The sequence below is a fragment of the Amphiura filiformis genome, chromosome 20, assembly GCF_039555335.1.
Source record: "Amphiura filiformis chromosome 20, Afil_fr2py, whole genome shotgun sequence".
NCBI classification, from domain to species: domain Eukaryota; kingdom Metazoa; phylum Echinodermata; class Ophiuroidea; order Amphilepidida; family Amphiuridae; genus Amphiura; species Amphiura filiformis.
In genome coordinates, this window is record NC_092647.1 from 53,327,724 (window position 1) to 53,351,077 (window position 23,354).

The following is a 23,354-nucleotide window of genomic DNA, read 5'->3' on the forward strand; positions in this document are numbered from 1 at the left end:
AAACCTACATAAAAGGTTTGGTGACGTCACATTCTAAGTTACAGTACTTGGTTACATGAATTATGTACCCTCTTTTACAATCGGTTTTGATGCTTCGTTGTTGATTTAGTGAAGAAGGGAAATAAAGACTGTAAAAGAGTCTAATGCTACGTGTGCTTTAGAAGCACGACTAACGTCATAAGTTGTCAGGAGTGATTTTGGATAAAATTACTAATTGTTTTAAAGTAAACAAATTGCGAGGTAGGATTGATGTCAGATACCTCCAAATACCTTATTGAGTTTTATTGGATTCAGTTAGAATGACTGCAGTCATTCTACAATTGACATTATCTACAATTGACATTTTCTACAATTGACATTTTCTACAATTGACATTTTCTAAATGTGGAAAATATAATAATTATTTCAGATTATTTTGTCTGTGATAAAGTCTTCATCATAAATTATCATCATCAAGAGGTTTACTCTATCACACTTGAAATTATGGATATACACGAATATAGGTCATGTATAAATTGTATTACGTCGTGTCTGTAATCGCCTTTAAGAAAAACGCAGATTTAATTTGTTTGCATCTATTTGAATATCTATTTAGCTATTCACCAACCGATCAAACCCACGATATTTAAATAATATTGTCACAAACACAGCAGAACATATTATATGTGATGCGATCAAGCAAAATCAGTCGGAACTCGGAAATATTGATTTTGAGATAGCCATACAAAGGAAGTATTTTCTGTTGTTCCCTGTTGTTTTGGAAACTCTTTAATTGCTCATATCTTTGGAACTGGCTGTTCAATTTCAATGGAGTTTTCTGTAAATGCTTTTACTATCCTATAAGAAACTGAAATATTTAATATTTCCGAGTTCCGACTGATTTTGCTTGATCGCATCACATGTGTAAACATTCACGCATCTTCACAACATATTATCCGTGCTATACAAAGTACACTATTATAAGGCGAGTCGGAGTCTTCCGGTCATATTTTTCCAGTTTGGTTTATTATAATAGTACAGTTTATTTCTACAGTATTTCTACAGAGTATTACGCTGATCTTATCGAAAATGAATCAAGGAAGCCACTGATTACATTCATATTTCCAGTTGTTGAGTTATGACAATAAGAGGTCAAAACGAAAGTTTTCGCTATTTCCCCCCTCACAGGAAAATGGAGGGAATAAAACGCTTTACAGCGAGCCTTGTGATCTCACATACTGAACCCATGCCTTTTTGTTTGAGTGTGGGCTTTATTTTTCTCAATTATTGAGTATAGACAACGCTCCTATACGCCTTAAACATGTTAAATGCAGATAGATGTGGTACATAGAAAATCAATGTTACATTGACAAATAAGACCAAAATGGAAATCATTGTGATTTTCAGATCACGCCTAAATGGTACTAGTTAATACCTGAAGGAATACCCAAATCACGTCGTATCTCCTACAATCGAAACCTGTTCTACATAGCACGTGTGCTTCATTTGATCATAAGCTGTAGTCAGACAGGAGTGCTATGCCCTGTCTGGTATCCGGTCTCTTACCAGGCATTAACTTTTTCTACTAATTCACCATAAAGTATGTTTTCTTTAAAGAAGGTCGGTCTGATTTTATTACAGGCTGCTCTATAGATCTTGACTGTCAGAACCATCACCTGCATAAATGTTGGTTTTATTTGGTTCATTGCACCCGAATTGCTTATAGAAGCGATTTGCAATAACTCATGGATGTTTTGGCTATGATTAGGAGAGTAAAACACCCAAAACTTTTATCGAAGTCATATCATGCATATAATAAGTATATTTATTTTCTTTGTATCATGTTAATGGGTAAAATAATGTCCACAGCCAAACGACCATTGAATCACTCGGAGTCAGAATAACGTCTACGTCTTTTATAACGTCACCAGTATTGTTTACCGGTATTATCAATAGTATTTGTAAAATTATTGTTAAATAAATCGGTATGGTAAAAAGCCTTTTAAATTTATATATGTACATATCCATTCTTCTTTACATCAAGAATAGGCTCAAAAATATTTGTGACGCGATCAAGCAAAATCAGTCGGAACTGGGAAATTTTCAGTTTCTTATAGGAGATAGTAAAAAGCATTTACAAAGCTGCAGTTTGCAGAAACCCCATTAAATTTGAACAATAAGTTCCAAAGATATGAGCAATTAAAGTGTTTCCAAAACAAGAGGAAACAAAAGGAAATATTTCCTTTGTTTGGCTATATCTCAAAATCAATATTTCCGAGTTCCGACTGATTTTGCTTGATCGCATCACATTTATGGATACGTTGAAATATGTTCGTTATGTTTGTTTACATGTTTGCTTGTAAGAGAATGTTACTTTCAAAAACTGAGTCGCTTCGTAAGGTAGGAAGGGGCATTTGAATATAGGCTATTTTTACACATCTCTATGGCATTGTCATTTACTAGCATGGAGCTTGTAGAAGCCCTGGTTCTAATTTAATACTATAAGGTCCATCAGATCAGTATTCCAATTACGCATTACACGTTATTCTTGATTATCTCTATTTGCCGCCCAAAATGATATTGCAGACGACACTTTAATTGTGTCGGCCTTGGTTGGTCCAATGATGACAATGATTATTTTTCGATTTTCTCCGCCTCGTAGCAATCTAATTTCTACATTATATCAGTAATATTATAAAATCAAGGAGGAGTAGTCACATTGACAATATTAAACTAAAAATAAAGCAATACAAATCAATATTCGTTTCTGAAAAATAAATCCCTGCCGTATTAAATAGATTCAGAATATCGGTCATTATGACAAGTACTTTTTACTACTCGCTCACATGTTTATTGTGTTATCGGTATGGAGAATCTATAATGTCTGATTTATAGATCATTACCTACTTCAGTCCAAATGCCTTAAGTTATATAGGCTTTCACCAGGCCAAAAAGGTGGCCAGCTAAATGTATATGACTTACTATAAGTGCGTTGGCTTGAAAACGCTAGGCCTATAAGGCCGCCTATAGGCCAAATCGTACTTGTAATGGAAATTGATGGACAACTATAACCTGTGATTTTCTGATCACGCCAAAATCACGATTGTTTGATGTGATCATTTATTAAATTTTCTAACAAAACATTATATAATGTTCAATTCTAGACCTGGACAATAACTATGTGCATAGATTTTTGCTTCTTTTCCAACTTATTCACCTTTTTCTACTTTCTTGGTATTTTTTATTCTATAAACTGTATATTTGTGTGCAAATTGAGGGCGCTATTTACACATATTTTAAATTTAATTTTGCCAAATAATATAAGTTATTCCTAAGATTTCAAGAAAAAAGTTTTTTGAAAATTTTGTTGCTATCTGTAACTCTTTTTCTGATGTTTTAATGCAATAATTATTATACCAGTGTTTTAAGATAAATAACGCTACCAGTGTTCACCTTTTCTTAAAGCCATATTATAACATTTGCTGAGGAGGACGCCCTCAATATTTTTCAAAATTCTGGGTTTTTTTACACGATTGTAATACTTTATTAAACTAACATGCCCTGCAAAAATCCAGACTTTAGGTGCTGTAGTTTTGTCAAAATTCGCGATTTTGAATAAAACGTAGGAACCGTCATGTCATTTTTTACGTTGGAAATATTAGTCGAACATGTACACGATGTTCACATCACAGTACATACACGGCGTGCGGGATGGTACACACACATCAAAGGCCCGTGCAGTAGCACAACCGTAGGGGTTACATGCATTGGCGACATCTGCGCTGGTAGTAATTTCAGTTTGCTTTACCTCAGTTGTCCGGCTCAAAATTAAAAGGGGTCATATCCGACAGTAAAAGCTAACATTTTATGGAAAAGAAATACTAATCTACTTTTTTTTTATAGAAATGTTATAAAATGGCTTTAAAAATAACGTAGGTTTACATGCTATCAAACAACCTAAAATCAAGTATCTCCCAACATCCATAAGTCTAATCGAAGAAATCATTTCACGAGACAAACAAATTACGCTTCATTTGATAATAATCTGTGATCTGTGCCATTCTCTGTCTGGCTCTTGTCCAGGCTTGAACGTTTTCTACTACTTCACTTCTAGGTATGCTTTTTTTTAAAGAAGGTCGAGCTGATTTTACAATACACGCACGAAGGTCGAGCTGATTTTACAATACACGCTGTTACCTTTCTCAGAACCACTACTTGTAGATTTTCATAATGGTTTCCAGCCCCTATTGTGGAAGACGAGCTGTGCTTTAATATTTGGAAGATCCAACAGAATACTATCCTAAGACTCAAAGGGTTAAACTATTTTGGGCACATTAGAACCCAGGTGAGACAGTTTCCAGTACTGATATTTGAACTATTTGGCATAGTTAATACGAAAATCCACTGGTGCCAACATTCCGGTTTAGATGTTGAAGTTGCGGATGACACACACTGCCAACCTGACCTTTCCCTTTAGAAGCCCTGGTTCTCGTCACTGTAGCAGTTTTTCAATTACGCAGTTTGTCGTTATTCCTGATAATTCCTATTTTGCTGCTCAAAATGATGTCGCAGATTATACTTTGGTTCGCCTTAGGGCTACGTCGACCTTGGTTGAAACAATGATGACAATGATTATTTTTCGATTTTCCCTTTTCTTGCGGCAATTATATTATATCAGCACTTGAAGTCTATGGTAGTACCATCAACCATGTCACAGATTTCAGGTATTTGGGTTCCAAGATGGGCTCTAGTGTTGGAGACCTAAAAAGAAGAAAAGCACTAGCCTGGGCAGCTTTCTGGAAACTGGAACGCCTTTGGAGAAGCCCGTCCCTGCCAATCGAAACAAAAATCAAGCTGTTTCAGACAACGTGTGTTACTGTCTTTCTGTACGGGTGCGAGTCATGGGTAATTACCAAGGACATGGAAAACAAGATCAATGCATTTGCAACATCTTGCTACAGAGTCATGTTAAACATCAAGCGTGTGGATCGGATTCCAAACGAAACCATCTACAACCTGACCAACACCACTCCACTGGTTGCCAGAGTCAAGATTCATCAACTCAAATTTCTCGGCCATATACTGCGTCTTGAAGATGGCGAGCCTGTGAAAGAATATGCGCTTTATATTCCACCACATGGGAAGAGGAAACCGGGACGGCCGCGCACACTGTAGCACCTCCTGGGAGATACTGAAGGGATGCTGCAGCCAAACAAAATTGTTTTGATTGCCCAAGATCGCATTAGTTGGAGAAAGCTTGTAGTCGCCTGCTCCGCAGCCGACTGATGATGATGATGACTATATGATCATGTAGGAGTAATATACAGACAATATTAAACTAAATAGATCAATATTCGATTCTGACAAAAATAAATGTCTTCAGTGATGAATAGGGCAAAATATGTTTCATTATAACAGTATTTTTTACCATCTTCAACATATTCATTGTGTTAGCGACTGGAAAATCTATGTGTAGCCTATATCAAAGTACTTCGGTTATATCTATAAATGCGCTTTTATAAATACGCACGTGACCACCTCCGCGCTGCCATATAGACAGTAAGTCTCGAAGTGACCTTCTACATAGCGAGTGGTCTTTCTATACATTTGAATGCAAAGACAGAACAACATGAGACTGCTGTGTAGCAAAATTGTCTATTTTGTTCAACTTTGGGACTATATTGTAAACGTTTCCGTTGTTGAATATTTTTTTCCGTCGTCAAATACTTTCAAAATGTTGTTTTTGATAACATATCACAACTTCGGAATTGCAAAATGTGTAATAATTTTGCAATTCAATTAATACTTAAATTTGATGATATTTATCTACAGAGTTCCTATCCCTCTCTGTATAGTGGTCAATGCATGAGGATTTGGTCACGCTTGCTGGTCTTGGTATGTCGTGCCCATGGGTCACGTGCGTATTTACAAAAGCGCATTTATAGTACACTATATTATTATTGGTCTGATTTTTAGTTCGACTACTTTAGCAACAGTGCAAGTACCTTATTAAGATCATTTATAAATAATATTGAACAAACAATGTATCCCAATAAATCTATGGTATTCATGTTCATCTTATACGAAAAAACATCCAAATTTATATCTAGCATCTCGCTGTAGGTTTGTTGAATAAAATCAGTGCAAACCATATCCGGAAAACTAAACAAAATAATTGCCATGAGCTCTCAAAATGACACCACCTATTATTATATTATGATATGCTGAAAGTCAGCAAATTGACATACGCAAAGATCAAGAGAATATAGATGATTGGGTTATTTCAATCGGAAAATCGGAGAAAATGTTTACGAGCCGAGCGCGGAAATGTCAAATGCTGCTTCGATCCAAAGGTGAGGCAATTTGGAAAATAATGACTTTTGCTGATGCTCTGTGTAGGGCTGCCTGCACAATGATCAACGTATCGACTATTTTGTAAACTTCATTTAAAGGAATATGATCCGATTTTATCATATGGTGCATGGTGTTACTGTGTGGTTTAATAAGTTTAACACTCCAGACTTCGTACTTGTAAAATGCCGTACTGGTTTCCAGCCCCGTTGTGAAAGATGAATGATTTATTCAATTTGAGCACCCTATAGAGCATTTGGTAAAACCTTTTGATCACATTTTAGCTTTTAAAATCCAAAAATCCAAAAGGAACATTCCTGGCGCCAAAATACAGGTGCCAACATTTAAATTTTGATCAGCTAGCTTAGGTTATTTTAAAAAAAAAGGCACTTCATTTATTGTCCACATGACATGGGAGCTGCTATACCAAGACCACTCAGATCAGTTAATGTACCTCACACAAATGTCATTTATAACACATTACGAGATTCTGAAAATTTCCTGTATGTTTTCAAGATCAAATTTTGGAAAGTATTTGCCGCGAAAAAATCTATAGACAAAAAATCTTATAATAACAATTAAGCTGCAAAAAACGATAAATTTGGAAACGCATGCCGCTTTTCCATTGAAGTACACCGGAAGACCACCCGCTGTACCAAAGATCACTTTTCCAGATTTCCTGAAACTGCAATGTCAGCGCCCATTATTAACAAACAATGGTCACGTGGGCATTAAATTGGTTCATTTTTATAAAATAGTTAAGCTTGTTGTTGATGATGGAAATTGTAGGTGACGCTGCCAACATAACTATGTACACCCCTATAGAAACCCTGGCTTTAGTTACTAACTCCGTTTTTCAATTACGCATTACACGTTATTCCTATAGTCATCTTACTTTGCCGCCCAAAACAATATCGCAGACCACCCGTTAAGTCCCCTTATGGCTGCGTCGGCCTTGGTTGAAGCAATGATGTCAATGATTACTTTTCGATTTTTCCCTCTGTTATGGCAATCTCATTTGTACATTATATCAGCAATATTATAGGATCAAGGAGAAGTAGTAATACACACAATATTAAACTAAAAGTAAAGTAATACAAATCAATATTCGTTTCTGAAAAATAAATGCCTTCAGTGTTAAATAGATTCAGAATAATCATTATGACATCTTTTTTTGCTGCTCGCCCACATGTTCATTGTGTTACCGGAATAGAAAATCTATACATGTGTATATTATGTTTGATCATTGGTTCGTCGAGTACTTTAAAAACAGTCCAAGTGCCTTAAGCTAGGCTTTCACCATGCCAAAATGTATTATTACCGTTTGTGGTCAGCTAAATGTATTCGACTAACGCTAAGTACATTGGCTTGAAACAATGTAGTCCGAAGGACACCTGTAAATGGAATTGATGAAAACTGAAAACGTGCTAGTACAGCAAAATCCGCACTGGTCACTTACGCAGGAGATCTTAAAGAAGTCTATTACATTGAAGGTGAAGTATTGAAAAAGATATGTGGGTTGTTAAATACATGATAAATGTATATGGTAATGACTGAAAGTATCAAGATTTTCAGTTTAAAATTTTGTTTTATGATGTCCCTATACATTTGTCATACACACTTCAAAAGTTAAATTTCAAAGAATGTCATTTTGGTATGTCAAATGCGTCAAGGCCCTCTGTATACAAAATGGTATAGATAACAATTGTTTTCTTTGGAGGTGTAGCTGTATATTTTTGGTTCTTATTTCATCTAGAATCAGACTCAAAATAAGTATTTTGTGTCGCCTTCAGTCTTCAAGATAAGACGTCAATGCCATCGTATTGCATTGCATTGTAATACATTGCGTTTACATGAGGAATAACAATCTAGTATTAGAGAGTCAGGTACAGAGATGGATGATGTTAGTTAATTTTCACTAACCATGTAGGATCAAACCAGAAGCTTCTTCTACAGTTATTGCTACGTCACACCAGAGAAGAGGATATCGTCTTTGGTAACACACTATTAGATTAGGTGAACCAAAAGATTATTAATATGAAAATTCAAGATATTTTTATTAGTATAAAGTGAATAACTATTGGACTACTTTGTTTTGCACTTTGTGATATTCGTTTATTGTTTTCAAGTTGTTTTTTGCTTTAAATGTGGGCTCTTGGCCTTTAACTCCACGCCAATAGGCACGATTTCTACACGAATGTGGTGCACTGATAGCTGATACTAAATATCTTGTAATGTAATGACTTAACTTACTGTTATACCTAGAACGATACTAAAGTAGCAGAAGCCACAACCTATTCTGTCCTAGGGCGAGTTCTGTCTAAGTGTGTAACCTCCATATCGTTCCCGTCCCACGCACAGCTCCGCTTATGTAATTCTATTAAATGCTTCTTACACTTGAAATACGTTTATTGATACACACATATAGAGAGAAAGAGATATCCACATCCACATCCACCCCTACCCAATCCATCCCTATACCTCACACACCCAACCAATAAACAAGTAGGGTTTTTGAATTGATGGGGGTTCGGATTGACGGTGTTTCGGTGTTGACGGGGTGTCCCCAACCAAAACGACACTGAATGAGCGGCTATACAAATTCACTCCAGCTTGCGTTTGCAAAAAATGAATGGAAGGACATTTTCGTAATTTGACCATAATATTTATTTCAGGCAAATTATTGTCGCAACCATACTATAAACATCATACGCACGTGGGAGCGCATCGCACAATACATTCTCAATAATAACATCACATACACACATGGGCTAGCACAACCCAACTCACACACGCACCCACCCCCCTGCGCACTAATAGTTAATTCTATTTTCAACATAACATCTTTCCTGAAAAACAACCTACAGGCAGCGTCCTAATCTACATGATCTAAACAAATCAATTATTATTTCAACGAGACTTATAAGAGTGACTGAAAAGATCAAGATTTTCAATTCAAAAGTTTGGCACTATTTTGTTTTATGATATCCCTATACATTTTGTCATACACACTTCAAAAGTTAAGTTTCAAAGAATGTCATTTTGGTATGTCAAATGCGTCAAGGTCCTCTGTATACAAAATGGTATAGATCACAATTGTTTTCTTTGGGGGTGTAGCTGTATATTTTTGGTTCTTATTTCACCTAGAATCAGAATCAAAATAAGTATTTTGTGTCGTCTTCAGTCTTCAAGATAAGACGTCAATGCCATCGTATTGCATTGCATTGTAATACATTGCGTTTACATGAGGAATAACAATCTAGTATTAGAGAGTCAGGTACAGAGATGGATGATGTTAGTTAATTTTTACTAACCATGTAGGATCAAACCAGAAGCTTCTTCTACAGTTATTGCTACGTCACACCAGAGAGGATACCGTCTCTGGTAACACACTATTCGATTAGGAGAACCAAAAGATTAATCAATCTGAAAATGCAAGATTATTATTAGTATAAAGTGAATAACTATTAGACTACTTTGTTTTGCACTTTGTGATATTCGTTTATTGTTTTCAAGTTGTTTTTGGCTTTAAATGTGGGCTCTTGGCCTTTAACTCCACGCCAATAGGCACGATTTCTACACGAATCTGTGGTGCACTGATAGCTGATACTAAATACCTTGTAATGTAATCCATGACTTAACTTACTGTTATACCTAGAACGATACTAAAGTAGCAGAAGCCACAACCTATTCTGTCCTAGGGCGAGTTCTGTCTAAGTGTGTAACCTCCATATCGTTCCCGTCCCACGCACAGCTCCGCCTATGTAATTCTATTAAATGCTTCTTACACTAGAAATACGTATTGATACACAAATATAGAGAGAAACAGATATCCACATTCACACCCACCCCTACCCAATCCACCCCAATACCCCACACACCCAACCAATAAACAAGTAGGGTTTCGAATTGATGGGGGTTCGGATTGACGGTGTTTCGGTGTTGACTTGACGGGGTGTCCCCAACCAAAACGACACTAAATGAGTGGCTATACAAATTCATTCCAGCTTGCGTTTGCAACATTTTAATGGAAGGACATTTTCGTAACTTGACCATAATATTTATTTGAGGTAAATAATTGTCGCAACCATACTATAAACATCATACGCACGTGGGAGCGTATCGCACAATACATTCTCAATAATAACATCACATACACACATGGGCTAGCACACCCCAACTCACACACGCACCCCCACCCCTGCGCACTAATAGTTATAATTCTATTTTGAACATAACATCTTTCCTGAAAAACAACCTACAGGCAGCGTCATAATCTACATGATCTAAACAAATCAATTATTATTTCAACGAGACAATAAGAGTGGAAGTAGTACTGTTTCTAGGAAGTGGGAAGTAAACTTTGATGTCTCTTTATGTCACATAATTTTGTTAATATTAGAATCACGTCAGTCATAAAAGCATTAAACAAAACTTGGTGCAGAAGCGTAACTATTGAATTGAAAATTGCGTGAAATTATTTCATATTCATCATAGTATTGCAGGAAATGTATTATGGGTGTTTGAGCTTAAAATATCTTAAAACGTATATTAATTTTTAAAACAATCAATCAAGATCACATGCGTAAACTCTTCAACGTATGTGACGCACTTGTCATATCATAATTGCATTGTTTTATAACAAATCCCCAGGTAACAAGTGAAACATTGCACTCCTGTGGGCGGTGTTGACTTTTAATAAGTCAGTCTGAATTAGTATTTTGATGCTCGTAAGCATAACAAAACCTACATGATTAAATAGTCATACGCATAATTGTAGTGGCCTGAAGTGATATGTTGTGATAGACATGCTATGTCATATTTTGTCCATGAAAAAATGCATTCATTATTGTCAAAATTGTATTTGATTTGTATTACAATTATATAATATAAAGTTGAATCGATTACTAAAGTATCAGAAATGCTACTATATACTGCAATATCCGATCCTATCTCAAGCATATCAAACAGTATATTGTAAGACGACAATGATGTCCATTTACAATTATTTCCGTTATTTGTTCATTCATACAGGTCGGAGACGCGTGGTGGCGGCTCTTTCTTACCAGTAGATAAAAAGGATACCTTTTTTGCTCCTTGATCAGATCAAAGAAACATAAATCAGAGGTGACGACTTTCAGTATTCCTGGACTATAACTATCTGCTTTACGCAGCGCAGATCACTGCAGACCAGGAGGAGGATTTGGGGTAGTTTGCGGGGCGGTTGGTACACATAGAGATGATGACAATAAGAGGAATCTCAATTACATGGCTGCTTATGGTTTTGGTGGCTGCATTATTGCCTTCAGCATACAGTAAGAAAACAAATCTTGATATGATCTTATTAAAAGGGCATTTCGTGATACACAGCATCATCCCCCCACTTTTCTCAAAAAAAGTTGAGATTTTTGTATCACCTCTGGCTACATAATGTTTTTGTACAAAAAAATTCTTGCAGATTAATTCGTTTAGATATCGTGAAATTTGAATTTCGTTCTGGTATACCAGAACGAAATTACAACACATTGTCTATGGAGCAGTGTAATACACATAATCATGCATAACTCGCAAACGCAAAATCGGAATCAACTGAAATTTTGGAAATAAGCTTTTTTCGTGGATATCTACTGAAAAATATCATAAAAAGAGGATGCTAGGATCACGAAATCCTCCTTTAAGGGACTGTTCAGGATTATCTTGATGTGGCACTTGGTAGTAAAAAAACCCTGCCATGTAAGGCACTATCGTGATCGCCTCGAAAGGGTAAAAATATTTTAAATGCTTGGCTTGGTTTTGTTTGCCCCACACCAAAGTATTTCTGGTACTCCTGAAAAATGTTCATCCAATGAAGTAGATCGTACAGTTCGGCTCAGGAGATAACGAACAATCTTATTGACCGATTGCGACTGAAATATGGAAATATGTATATTTTTGTATTGTAAGTTAGTTTAATACTTAAAGGAAGAACTTTAAGGCAAGGAAATTTGTTTCATAAGTCGAGATATTGCGGTGAAGACTGGCGGATAATCTCAGATCGGAAGAGCGACGTGTAGGTATTATATGTCTCGCGAAAAGCTCCTAATTACTGTGTTTGCTCATACAGGTGATCCATAGTATAAGATTTTACAAGACCATCAACAGGAATGAGTAACGGTCTTGTAAACAAGATCCGTCTTTATACTGTGAACTTTAAATTTCAACATCGAACTTCACCACTATTATTCTACTCTTATCATTTAATCGGTTACGGCACATACCTGTACTTCTAATTATTCTGCGATATTATGTACACATTTACTTGTTCATAATTTGCGAAGGTATATCTTCTCGCTAAATAATATATCACTTGCTTAGAACAAGTCTTTTTTCAACATAGCGCTTAAATGAATTAACACAAATGACAGCTTTACAATATAGTTTTATTTATCTGAAGAAACAGTCGTCAATTTTGTTCCTCTTGCTAGCTGTCGTCAAAGGTGCGTTTGTTTATGTTACTTGGGATGCTTTGTTATTTTAAGTAATACGGGTAGGTACTCTCACCTGGTTTTATCTTATAACATACCTACAAACCAATTGACATGAGTCAAAGGCATGGATTTGCCTTTACGCTAAAACCCTTACTGTATGCCTCGGGCTGGACTTACTAACTGATCAACAGAAGAAACATCTAATATGAAACGTTGATCGGAAGTGATGGTGTATTAGAAGAAACAACTTTAATCATTGTAAAAAGTGGGTTTATCATTGTTGGGTTGGCTTGAACAGTGTTTCACACTTCTTAAAACAACAATTAATGTTTAACTAACTGAAATACATTCCAAAAATGAATGCTGACGTACAAGTGCTAGCCCGGTGGGTAAAAGTACAGTGTCCACTTTCTTGTTAACCACAGACTCTACCATAGGCGTTGTTTCGGGGTGGGGGGAATAAATCCCCCAATATTTTGCCAGGGGATGGTCCATACAATCATCCCTCAATGTTGACGCCTGTATGTGCGTTTCTGACAAAATTAAAATCATATTTGGCCATTTTAGCCCCCATTTATTTATTTTGTAAAATTGATAAAGTTTTGCCTGATGTTGCAAAATTGCTAGGCCGACTTATTGCGCCTTCAGCAGATTAGATATTAGATCCAAGTAATTTGAAACGAAGTCACTAAGAAATCGAAGTATTTTCAAAACATGACCTCTTACAGTCTGTGCAATAGGTTTCTTACCATTTGATCTATTTGACTTTATACCACTGAACTAAGCATCCTATAGCAATATGACGATCTATATAGTTTGCTATCATTTCAACATGATTCGATCATTAAAGGAAACCATAGAGGCATGAAAGTGGTACCAGCCTTACTTATGTATTGGGATCCGGGGGTACTCACTTGAAAGGTGGGTAAATGGATGTGCGGTAGAGATGGGTGTATTTTAAAATGGAAATTAAAATCATATCAACGAAATATTGCATATCGTGTACTTTTGAAATTTTATCCTACAATTATTTGTTCTTTTATTAATTGTACGTACAGGTATTTGGATATAACATTCTATTCAATTTTCTAAAAAGTGGCACAAAAGGGTTTTCATACATTTGTGTTTAGTGAAGCAGATCTCTGGATTGCCAAAACCAAAATGAATGAAACAAACGATATTTGAAAGCTAGGACTGCTCCCCTGACGTTGATGTAAGCATCATGTCACAACAGTATTTTCTAATTGGAAGATGGCGCTTTCCTCTTGCACATTTTTAGACAGGTTGTACAGGGGTGAACATTACTGGTACCTTAATTATTTGGCTTACTATAGTTTGGGGTTGCTGTTTAGAGATGGGATATTTTTCTCCAAAATATTGAAAAGGTGCAGATTCTGCATTGTTTTGAGCAACATTTGCGAACATTTTCAAGACTTTAGCAAATTTACCGTATTTTTTAAATGATCGAAAATTTGTATGTTTTTGTATATCTTTTTCGTAATGTTCTTGGAATCCCATATACACATCCCTACCAAATCCAAAGTACTACCCCTCCCTTCAAATTAGTGCCTCGAATTGTAGCAAAAGATGTTAATCTTCAAATTGATTCACTTTGAAATTTCAAAAATGTAATAGTGATGTGATGTGAAAAACTGATTTTGATGATATCGTTTTTGTTTGTTTTATTTCTTCTTTTTTTAAACCTGGATTACTATTCAGTGGACGGTAAAGGTAACCTGTTGGTGGTGAACAGCCCATTAGTCCTAAGGGTCGTTAGTCCGAAAATGGAAAAAAAAGTTATAATTGAAGACCGAATTAAAAAGACTAGTTTGCGTATGACATCCTGTCAATCAGACCAAAAATGCCATACTGCGCAGGTCAGCAACCAATCACGGCGCGCTTTTGTCATGACGTCAGACGCAAATTAGTCTTTTTAATTCGGTCTTTAATTATAGGTTAGGAATATGGTTAGGGATAAGGATTAGGGTCAGGGTTAGGGATACGATTACGGCTAGGGTTAAAGATACGATTATAATTTAGTTCATCTCAAGTTCGGTAGTGACGTACGTGCGTATTTTGCTCGCCGCAGTATCGATTCGCGCGCGTAAACGTAAACGCCCTGAGTGTACACGCACGCGTACAGGGACGGTTTGTCGGCACGCTTGCGGCGCAACCGCGAAAGAGCATTGACGTCACTACCAAACTTGAGGTGAACCAAATTATAGGGTTAGAGATAAGATTAGGGTTAGTGTTAGCATTGTGTTTAGTGTTAGAGATAAGGTTAGTATCAGAGTTCGGATTAGAGTCAACTTTATGTTTATGGTTACGGTTATGGTTAGAATTATGGTTTAGGGTTAGGATTATGATTAGGTTATAGCTTAGGCTTAGGATGAAGTTTAGGGTTAGGGTTAGAATTTATGGTTATAACTAAGTTATAGGGTTTTCAGACTAACGACCCTTGGGACTATCAACCTGTCACCATTTTTGTTAATTAATAGGACCAAGGACAGTCATTAAAATTGTTTACAAAACACAATATGCATTTTCATCACTCCATTATCAAGTTCATATTTTATCTTTGAAATGCTTGAAACTTGTATTACAGGAAACAGCTGGCATGATTGTCCTCATTTGAATGCATATCATCCATATAAAGTCACGGGAAGAAGGATTCCGTTATTTTCTTTTAAAAATGTTATATGTTTAGCAAACCCGATGCAGATCAAAATTATTTGCCCCTCCTATGCAACTATCTTACGGAATTCCTCTTTGAGTGTTTTGATCTAATGTTGACATGCTTTATATAGTAATCAATACTACAAATTTAGCTATTTCTAAAAGACTGATATGTTTGAATAGAGTGTTAAGTGTTCCTTTGCATCTAACATTGCATCAATGTGCAACATTTATACGATCACATACATGGACATTATATGTATTTGTTTGTCAATACTATATATCTTATACTTATATTAATAGCATGCTGCACATTATACATACAGTAAGCCAACAAATTAAGGAACCAGTTGTGTTCACCCCTGTATATCCTCAATAAAGACAAGTATGTTTAAATCAAAACAGGCAGCCAATACCTGTACAGTGCAACAAGGCATATATGCCCTAAATTTAAATGATGAAATACATATGTACGATATGAATTGCACATAAGAAAAATAACACTACAAGGGAGTTTTAACATGGGGGTTCAAACAAATTTAGTATTAACATTCCCAGTTTTGCCCTTGTATCACTTTGCAGCTTTGAACAAAATGCTATGAAACCTATACTGTGATTGGCAGCTGCATGAAGCTTTTCTTTGATATGCTACATAATGACCAGCCATTCAGCAAGTGGCTACTGGCTGACCTTCATGATAGGCTTGGTTGAGCATCAGACATGACACAATCATCCCAGTTTAGAGCCTGGTCTATTATTATTATCCAGGGAATATGCATAGTTTGACCATTGAGTAAAAGACCCATTATTATTTGGGCGCGGATTTTAAAAGCACGGCTCCTGTGTGTAAATAGCACAAAATTTTAATTTAATGTTTGGAATATTGTAACTAAAATACTAAATGCATTTTGCAAAATATGCTCTAACCAAAATATTGGGCATTTTGTTTGCTTGAATTTGATACCTTGCATGACATGTTCTGAATTATGGTAAGTCATTAAAAAATTATTTATGATCACCAATTAATTTCATTATTTATGCGCATAAATTAAAAACAAAATACAAATGTGAATATTTTCTCTAACAAAATTGTAGGTTTTGATAAGATACAACTTTTCTTGCAGGTTTGATGTTTATAACACGTTTACTTTTTGCATGAAAAATTAAAATTGATTTCTTTCATACATTTCTTTAACTTATGCTAATTATATGAATATTCAAGTAAATTTGTTAAGTTTTGCATTTCTATTAAAGACCAGGGTTCCATCAAAGAATGTTGTAAATGGCATTACCCGTCCTAATATGGATTTTAAATTACATTCAAATTTATCCAAAATTGTCATTTAGGTAATTTATGGCCTGTTGCACTGTAGTCTTTAGCTCTGATTTTAGACCTTATTATTTGTTGAAATTGGTTGAGAAATAAAGACACGGTGATCTAGAACCTAATGAAGAAACGAAATCAAAAGTTGCACTTTTGTGTTCTAATCAATGAAAGCACGACGCTAGTTTTAACGTGCTAACCAATGGAAGCACGTGCGTTAGTTCTCTTGTGTACAAATCAATAGGGCTTGCAATGGAGCAAACTGCAACTTTTAAATTGTCATCTTCCTTGGGTATTTGGATCGTCGTGGTTTTATATCTAGAAAATTTTCACATATTGGCTGCTGCTTCCAATTATGACATATCTGTCTTTGATTAGGATATACAGGGGGTGAACATAACCGGTACTTTAATTTTTTGGCTTACTGTATATAAACATCATTTTCACAAAACACAAATGCAGCATTAATTTAAAGTAAATATTCATGTCATTGATGTACTTGTTTACCTTAACATAACAAGAACATTTACTTAAGAATATATGACTTGCTACAGCTATTTAAAATTCGTAAAGAAATGGCAGTATTATGTTCTATCACTATTTATCACTATTTATTACTCCAGTTTAAATTGTTCTTGTTTTATAAGTGCAATGTTTGATCATTATTTGCTCCAGTTTAAAATGTTCTTGTTTCTAAGAAGAACAGTCGACCCAGTGTTTGCAGGCATTATGTAATTGAAGACTAAATCGGTTTGTTGTATCGATGTACTTGAGTTGTAAAGAAATAATGACGCAATTCATGATAACATTGTTCGATATGGTCTCAAAAATAATAAAATAAACAAATAGCAAATACATTTTAGTGTGGGTTCAGTCTCAAAATGTTATATGTCAAAGTTACATTGGATATTAAGAGTACCATATTAAATGATACAAATTTGTACAATGTGTATCGAAACCCCGTAGTGGGGTTACCTATGGTTGTGGCTTGTTATATGTGGGAGGTAAGGCGACGAAAAAAGAAACCCGGTTCTACGGGCGGACGGACCTTTCAACCTTTTTTTTCCTTTTCTTTATTTTTTTTTTTTTTTTTTTTTTTTTGGAAATTACCCAAAAAATCACCAAAATCTATAAATAATTTGCAATTTGAGAAAATATAAAAAAATATAAATTGTTACTAAAATTTCCGAAATTTGGGTCGGCATTCATTTGTACAGGAAATTTTTTCCCAATTTTTTCAAAATCTGGGTCGGTCGGGTCCGTAGAACAGGGTTTTCTTTTTCGTCGCCTAATGGAACATTTGAAATCTTAAATGACAGATGAATGCTACAGGAACTCAAATCAAATCCTTCACATTTTCTCCCAGCCCCTTGGCGGCCATCTTGAATTTCAAAATAAATTGCACTTACACAGTTTAGTAAATTCTAAGTTATTACTCTTGCAGGTACCGCGCATTGTAGAACACATGATTTTGCACAGTTACATCAAATAAGTTTCTGTGACTGATTCCTGTGCACACCCCACAGATGTTAACACCGGCATTAATTTAGATCCATCTTTGCACCACCCAAGTGCAAAGGGATCATAAATAAGTGGGTGCAAACGTCATCCTGTGCCCATCTGCTGGCTTGAAGATGATCACGGCAGATATGCTGTGAAAAAGCACCGGGCGTTGAAGGAAGCTTGTCAATACTCTGCGTAAGTTTTTGAACCTTTTTCCACCTCAGGGAAGCAGCAGTGGTGGCTGCTACATCTTTGCCACTGAGCAACATGCACATGAATTCCTCGCAGCTACTTATAACTTCAGGTGATTGTACATTTCCTTTGCCGAGCTCTTTCAGGACATTTACAACATTGTCTGTTGATTTGAGAGGGCAGATTTCTTCCCCATTCCACTTATTCGTCCTTTGGTATCACTGCCAGTCAGTATTTGGTAACCAGGTAGAGCCATTGCTCTTGTTCATTATAAATAGGTTTCAAAGCTATGGCTGGCCCTCATGTTGTCTGATGTTCCTGTGATTATATGAGTGTCAGGGAGTCTTCTCAACAAAAGAACCCACCAGTCTGTATCTTGGGTGAAGAAGTCGACCTCAATTCCAGACCTCTCAAAATTATTAGAAGTGCCAGACAATGTTAAATACGCTGAAAGGAAACATACCATCACATGAAGTTATAAGTAGCTCCGAGTAATCCATGTGCATGTTGTTCAGTACCAAGATGTAGCAGCCAGTACTGCTGCTTCTCTGCAATGGAAAAGGTTCAAAAAATTTAAACCTACGCAAGGTATTGACAAGCTTCATCCAACAGCATCTACCGTGCTCAACTTCAAGCCAGCATATGGGCACAGGATAACGTTTTGCACCCAGTTATATATTTATGGTCCGTGTACATTTGGATGGTGTAAAGATGGATCTAAATTAATACCGGTGTTAAAATCCATGGAGTGTGCACAGAAATCAGTCGCAGAACTTATTATATCCCAGCAAACACAAAAACGTTTTAAAAACGTTTTCAATAAGTTATATTTTGGCTTTTGGTTTAGGTAAAAACGTTTTAATAACATTAAAATGTCGGGTTATATAAAGGTCATGAGAACGTTTTAAAACGTTTTATATGAAAACACACTACAACAATATTTTTAAATGTTTTCAAAAATGTTATTGTAAACTATTTTTGCAAACATTTTTGCCAAATATTTTGTCAATACTTAAATAACATTATGTTAAAATATTTGAACCTAGCAAACACAGAAATGTTCTTAAAATGTTGTTTTCAAAACATTTTGATAACATTTAAATGTCGGGTTATAAAAAGGTCATGAAAACGTTTTTAAAACGTTATTGCAAATATTTTGGGCAAACATTTTTCGCAAAATATTTTATCAACCCCAAAATAACATTCTGTTTAGAATGTTTGGTATCAAGTTTTCAAGAATGTTTTTGGAATGTTATCAAAACGTTTTTATACCCTTTATATAACCCGACATTTAAACGTTTTCTATAAAACATTTTTGTTTGCTGAGCAGTAGATTATCAAAAAATATTAAGGTTATGAAACCGTTTTATACTCTTAATATACCCTTTATATAACCCGACATTTAAACGTTTTCTGACAACCTTTTTAACCTTTTGCGAATGAAGTTGAAAACGTTTTGTGTTTGCTGGGATGTAACTGTGGAAACACTATGTGTTCTACAATGTGCTGTACCTACAAGAGTAATAACTTAAATTATAAGGACTGTTACAACTCACTGACTGAGCCAGAAACAAGTAAGGAGGATTAAGATGTAACCAAAAATGACGTGTACCAGTCAAGCTAGTAAATTTCAGCTCTTAAGTCCCATTCAGTGATCCCAGCAAAAGTCTAAAAAAAATAAAATTATTCACAAATTGCTTAAAATTGAAGGATTCCAATAGTCAATTTGTATTTTTGAAATGCAAAATTTGGCAACCCGCCTCCCCCGAAAAACGGCAGTTTTGATTAAGTTGAAGAGGTAAATCACTTTAGCCATGTAGCTAATTTATATACTGTCAATGTATAAATTACAGATTCATGTAAAATGCCTTATTTTGTTTTAAATACACGGCTGAACCACTAGCAGGCTATGTTAGCATATCTATGACAATGACAAAGGTACCAAATTATGAATTTTGATAATTTTTACGATTGTCCAGATGAGTAAATCACTGTATGGGCCTTTAATTCTTTACTTAAAAGTCGTGTCTCAGTCTTAAGATATTGGAAATAATTATGTAGACTATGCAATAATGCAGTAGTTTACAAAATGTTAAGTAATCCTGGGCATTATAAACAAGGCTATTACTATTACTACCGGTTTAAGTAACTCTGAATTTAAGATAAACATTGTGTTCCGAAATATGTTGTTAATATGTTAGTGGCAGCCATTTTGAAATATAAGAGAGCTGCCAAACGAAATGCCCTGTACCTTTGCATATGCTTTATTTGCAATCTTTTGCATCGTAAACATGGGTATTGCTTTTGTATTTTAGGCTTGCTCTGTGGCTCACAACTTCCGATATAGCCAAAATATGCTGAAGATGGCAGCCATTTTGAAATCCAAGATGGCCTCCAAACGAAATGGCGTATAATCTTGTATATGCCATTTTGAAATTCAAGATGGCCGCCAAGGAGCTAGGAGAAAAAAATGTTAACAATTTTATTTGAGCTCCTGGAACCCGTATCTATCATTTAGGACCAAAATCTCAAAATGTTCCATTACTCTCCACAAATAACATAAGGTACTATACTACCGGGATCGGAACTAAAAAAGATCAGCATCCAACAATATTACCTGTCCCTATCCACACCAAACTGCACTATTACTATGGATAAGATAATCCTGGGTATCTGACAGTATTTACGAGTATCTGTGAGTCTTCTTGGACTCCTGCACTCATCAATCACGATATAAATGTTAGAGCTTGACAATGTTTAGAAGAAAAACCAAGTGAGATGTCCACTTGTTCTCGACATACTTTCAAACCCTACAACATTGATTCGTATTGCTTTTCGCTTTGTAACAACAGCAGCTCGGTGTCCTGAGGTAATTGAACTGACTGGTAAAAGGTCATTCTATCAATGCTCTGAGCAACACATGAGGGATCGTAGAATGCTGTGATATTTGTTTAAATCCAGTCAAGTTTAATTTTTCATTAAAGACAATATGCAACAATAAAACTAGTGTTATTTCGTGGACATTCCATTAATTCGAATTTTAAAAGCATTCAGTTCAAATCAAGTTTAAATATGAAAAAAAGGGTATTTTTAGGTATGAGCTGATTGACTAACTATTCAAATCCTTATGTTCTTCATTCATAATACCCAATGTGTTCAACTGGATTCCTTGACCATTAAACGTCACATAGTTACATTCTTTATCATGATAAGAAAATTGAAAAAAAAAATGTAATGAAACGCATATCCGGGTACCAGGGATCGAATATACTAAAGGCATTGATTTGGTGCATTGTCAGCATTAATTGCTGTTTGTACTGTAGCAGTATATAGTAATAGGAGTAATATTTACATCGGGTATTTTTCTTCGCGTTGACGAAATATTACAGCTTAAAAGGTTCGTGTAATATTTTTTTTAGTTAAGAATCTATTACGTATGTTACTTAGTAATATAGTTTGTTACTCCAACCTGGCTTCACGTAAAACATACTAACAAGCCAAATGACATCAAAGGCATGGATTTGTCTTTACGCTAAAACCCTCATTTTTTGCCTCGGGCTGGACTTACTAACTGATTAAAGGTAGCATCATCTATCTAATATGAAACGTTCATCGGAAGTGCTGGTGTAAAGAAGAAACACTTTGCTTATTGTCAAAAGTGGGTTTATCTGTGTTAGGTTGAATAGAACAGTGCTTCACACTTCTTAATACAACAAACCTAAGATATACGTACGTACAAAAAGATGAATGTTGATGTTACCTGTGCCAACCCCATAACCAGATTTATTATCACGTGTGATTATACACTCGTATTTCTTATGCACTCAATAATCTTCGGTAGCTTCAAATTAATTATCAAGTTGCAAACATTTTTACTTTTCACGATATTGTAATTTTGTGTAATCGGGTCACATGATGCACTCGGACATGGGTTATAGCATCGGGGTACGAACATTTATTTATCTGCATTGTGAGTAATTACTACTATTTTGTACAGTTCATTTCAAAGGAAAGTTGCGCAGAATCGAAACATTTTGGTTGCTGTAAAATATGTAGAATCATGTAGAATTTTCTACGAAGCAAAGGTGGTGGCTAAAGTGATGCATGCACTTCTATTGGGTCAATCAATCAAATTATAATAAAAAGATGTATCTCATTTAATACTATTTTATGATATGTGTGGGTGTGCATATATTACAATTGAATCCATACCAAAAATGGCTCATATATATGTTACTTCTCTAATGGACTTCAGGCTAGCTTAATTTAATAAGAAATGGCACCACATACAAAGATGGTCGAGTTGTTCCTTTTGATTGTGCTCTCTATCACAGATACACCATTGTATAAGCAGTTTCAAAGATAACCCGTGCTAGAAGTCAGTTGAACCAAAAAAAGTTGATTTCAAATAACGATTTTACTCTTATTTTACTCTTGTTTAATTATTAACGCCAGACGTGATCTTGCGTATATTCTCGATTTGCTCTGTCACGGATCGTTACACGGTCACTTCTATTTAAGATTGCCAGAATATAATTAATGTTCAGATGGTAATTCTTTGGTAAATCCTGGCTCCGACCTTTCTTTGTCCTACTTCTAACGATGTAAATATCTTCTTAATATATGGTCGATACAATTAGGCCAACATTTATTAGTAAATTTTGTTATATTGGACAATTTATCATGTCATGTACAATTTTATATACTCTATTACGTATTATTACTATTACATGCCCAAAATATGCATCATTGCCTTGTGGTATTATATGCGCCCTAAAAACGTGTTTATTATTATTATTATTATTATTATTACTATTTATGCACCATTATATGCTCTGCAATATGCTTTATAATATTGGACA

General features: G+C 35.2%; 1 protein-coding gene across 1 annotated transcript in view; it reads left to right on the top strand.

Annotated features, from left to right (window-relative positions):
• LOC140141999 (uncharacterized) overlaps nt 1-23,354 on the top strand; it is a 199,734-nt gene that overhangs the window by 142,491 nt on the left and 33,889 nt on the right. The window contains exon 2 of the mRNA XM_072163898.1: nt 11,365-11,645. Coding sequence (XP_072019999.1) covers nt 11,570-11,645 — 76 coding nt within the window. The 5' untranslated portion in view covers nt 11,365-11,569. The remainder of the gene's footprint in view (nt 1-11,364; nt 11,646-23,354) is intronic.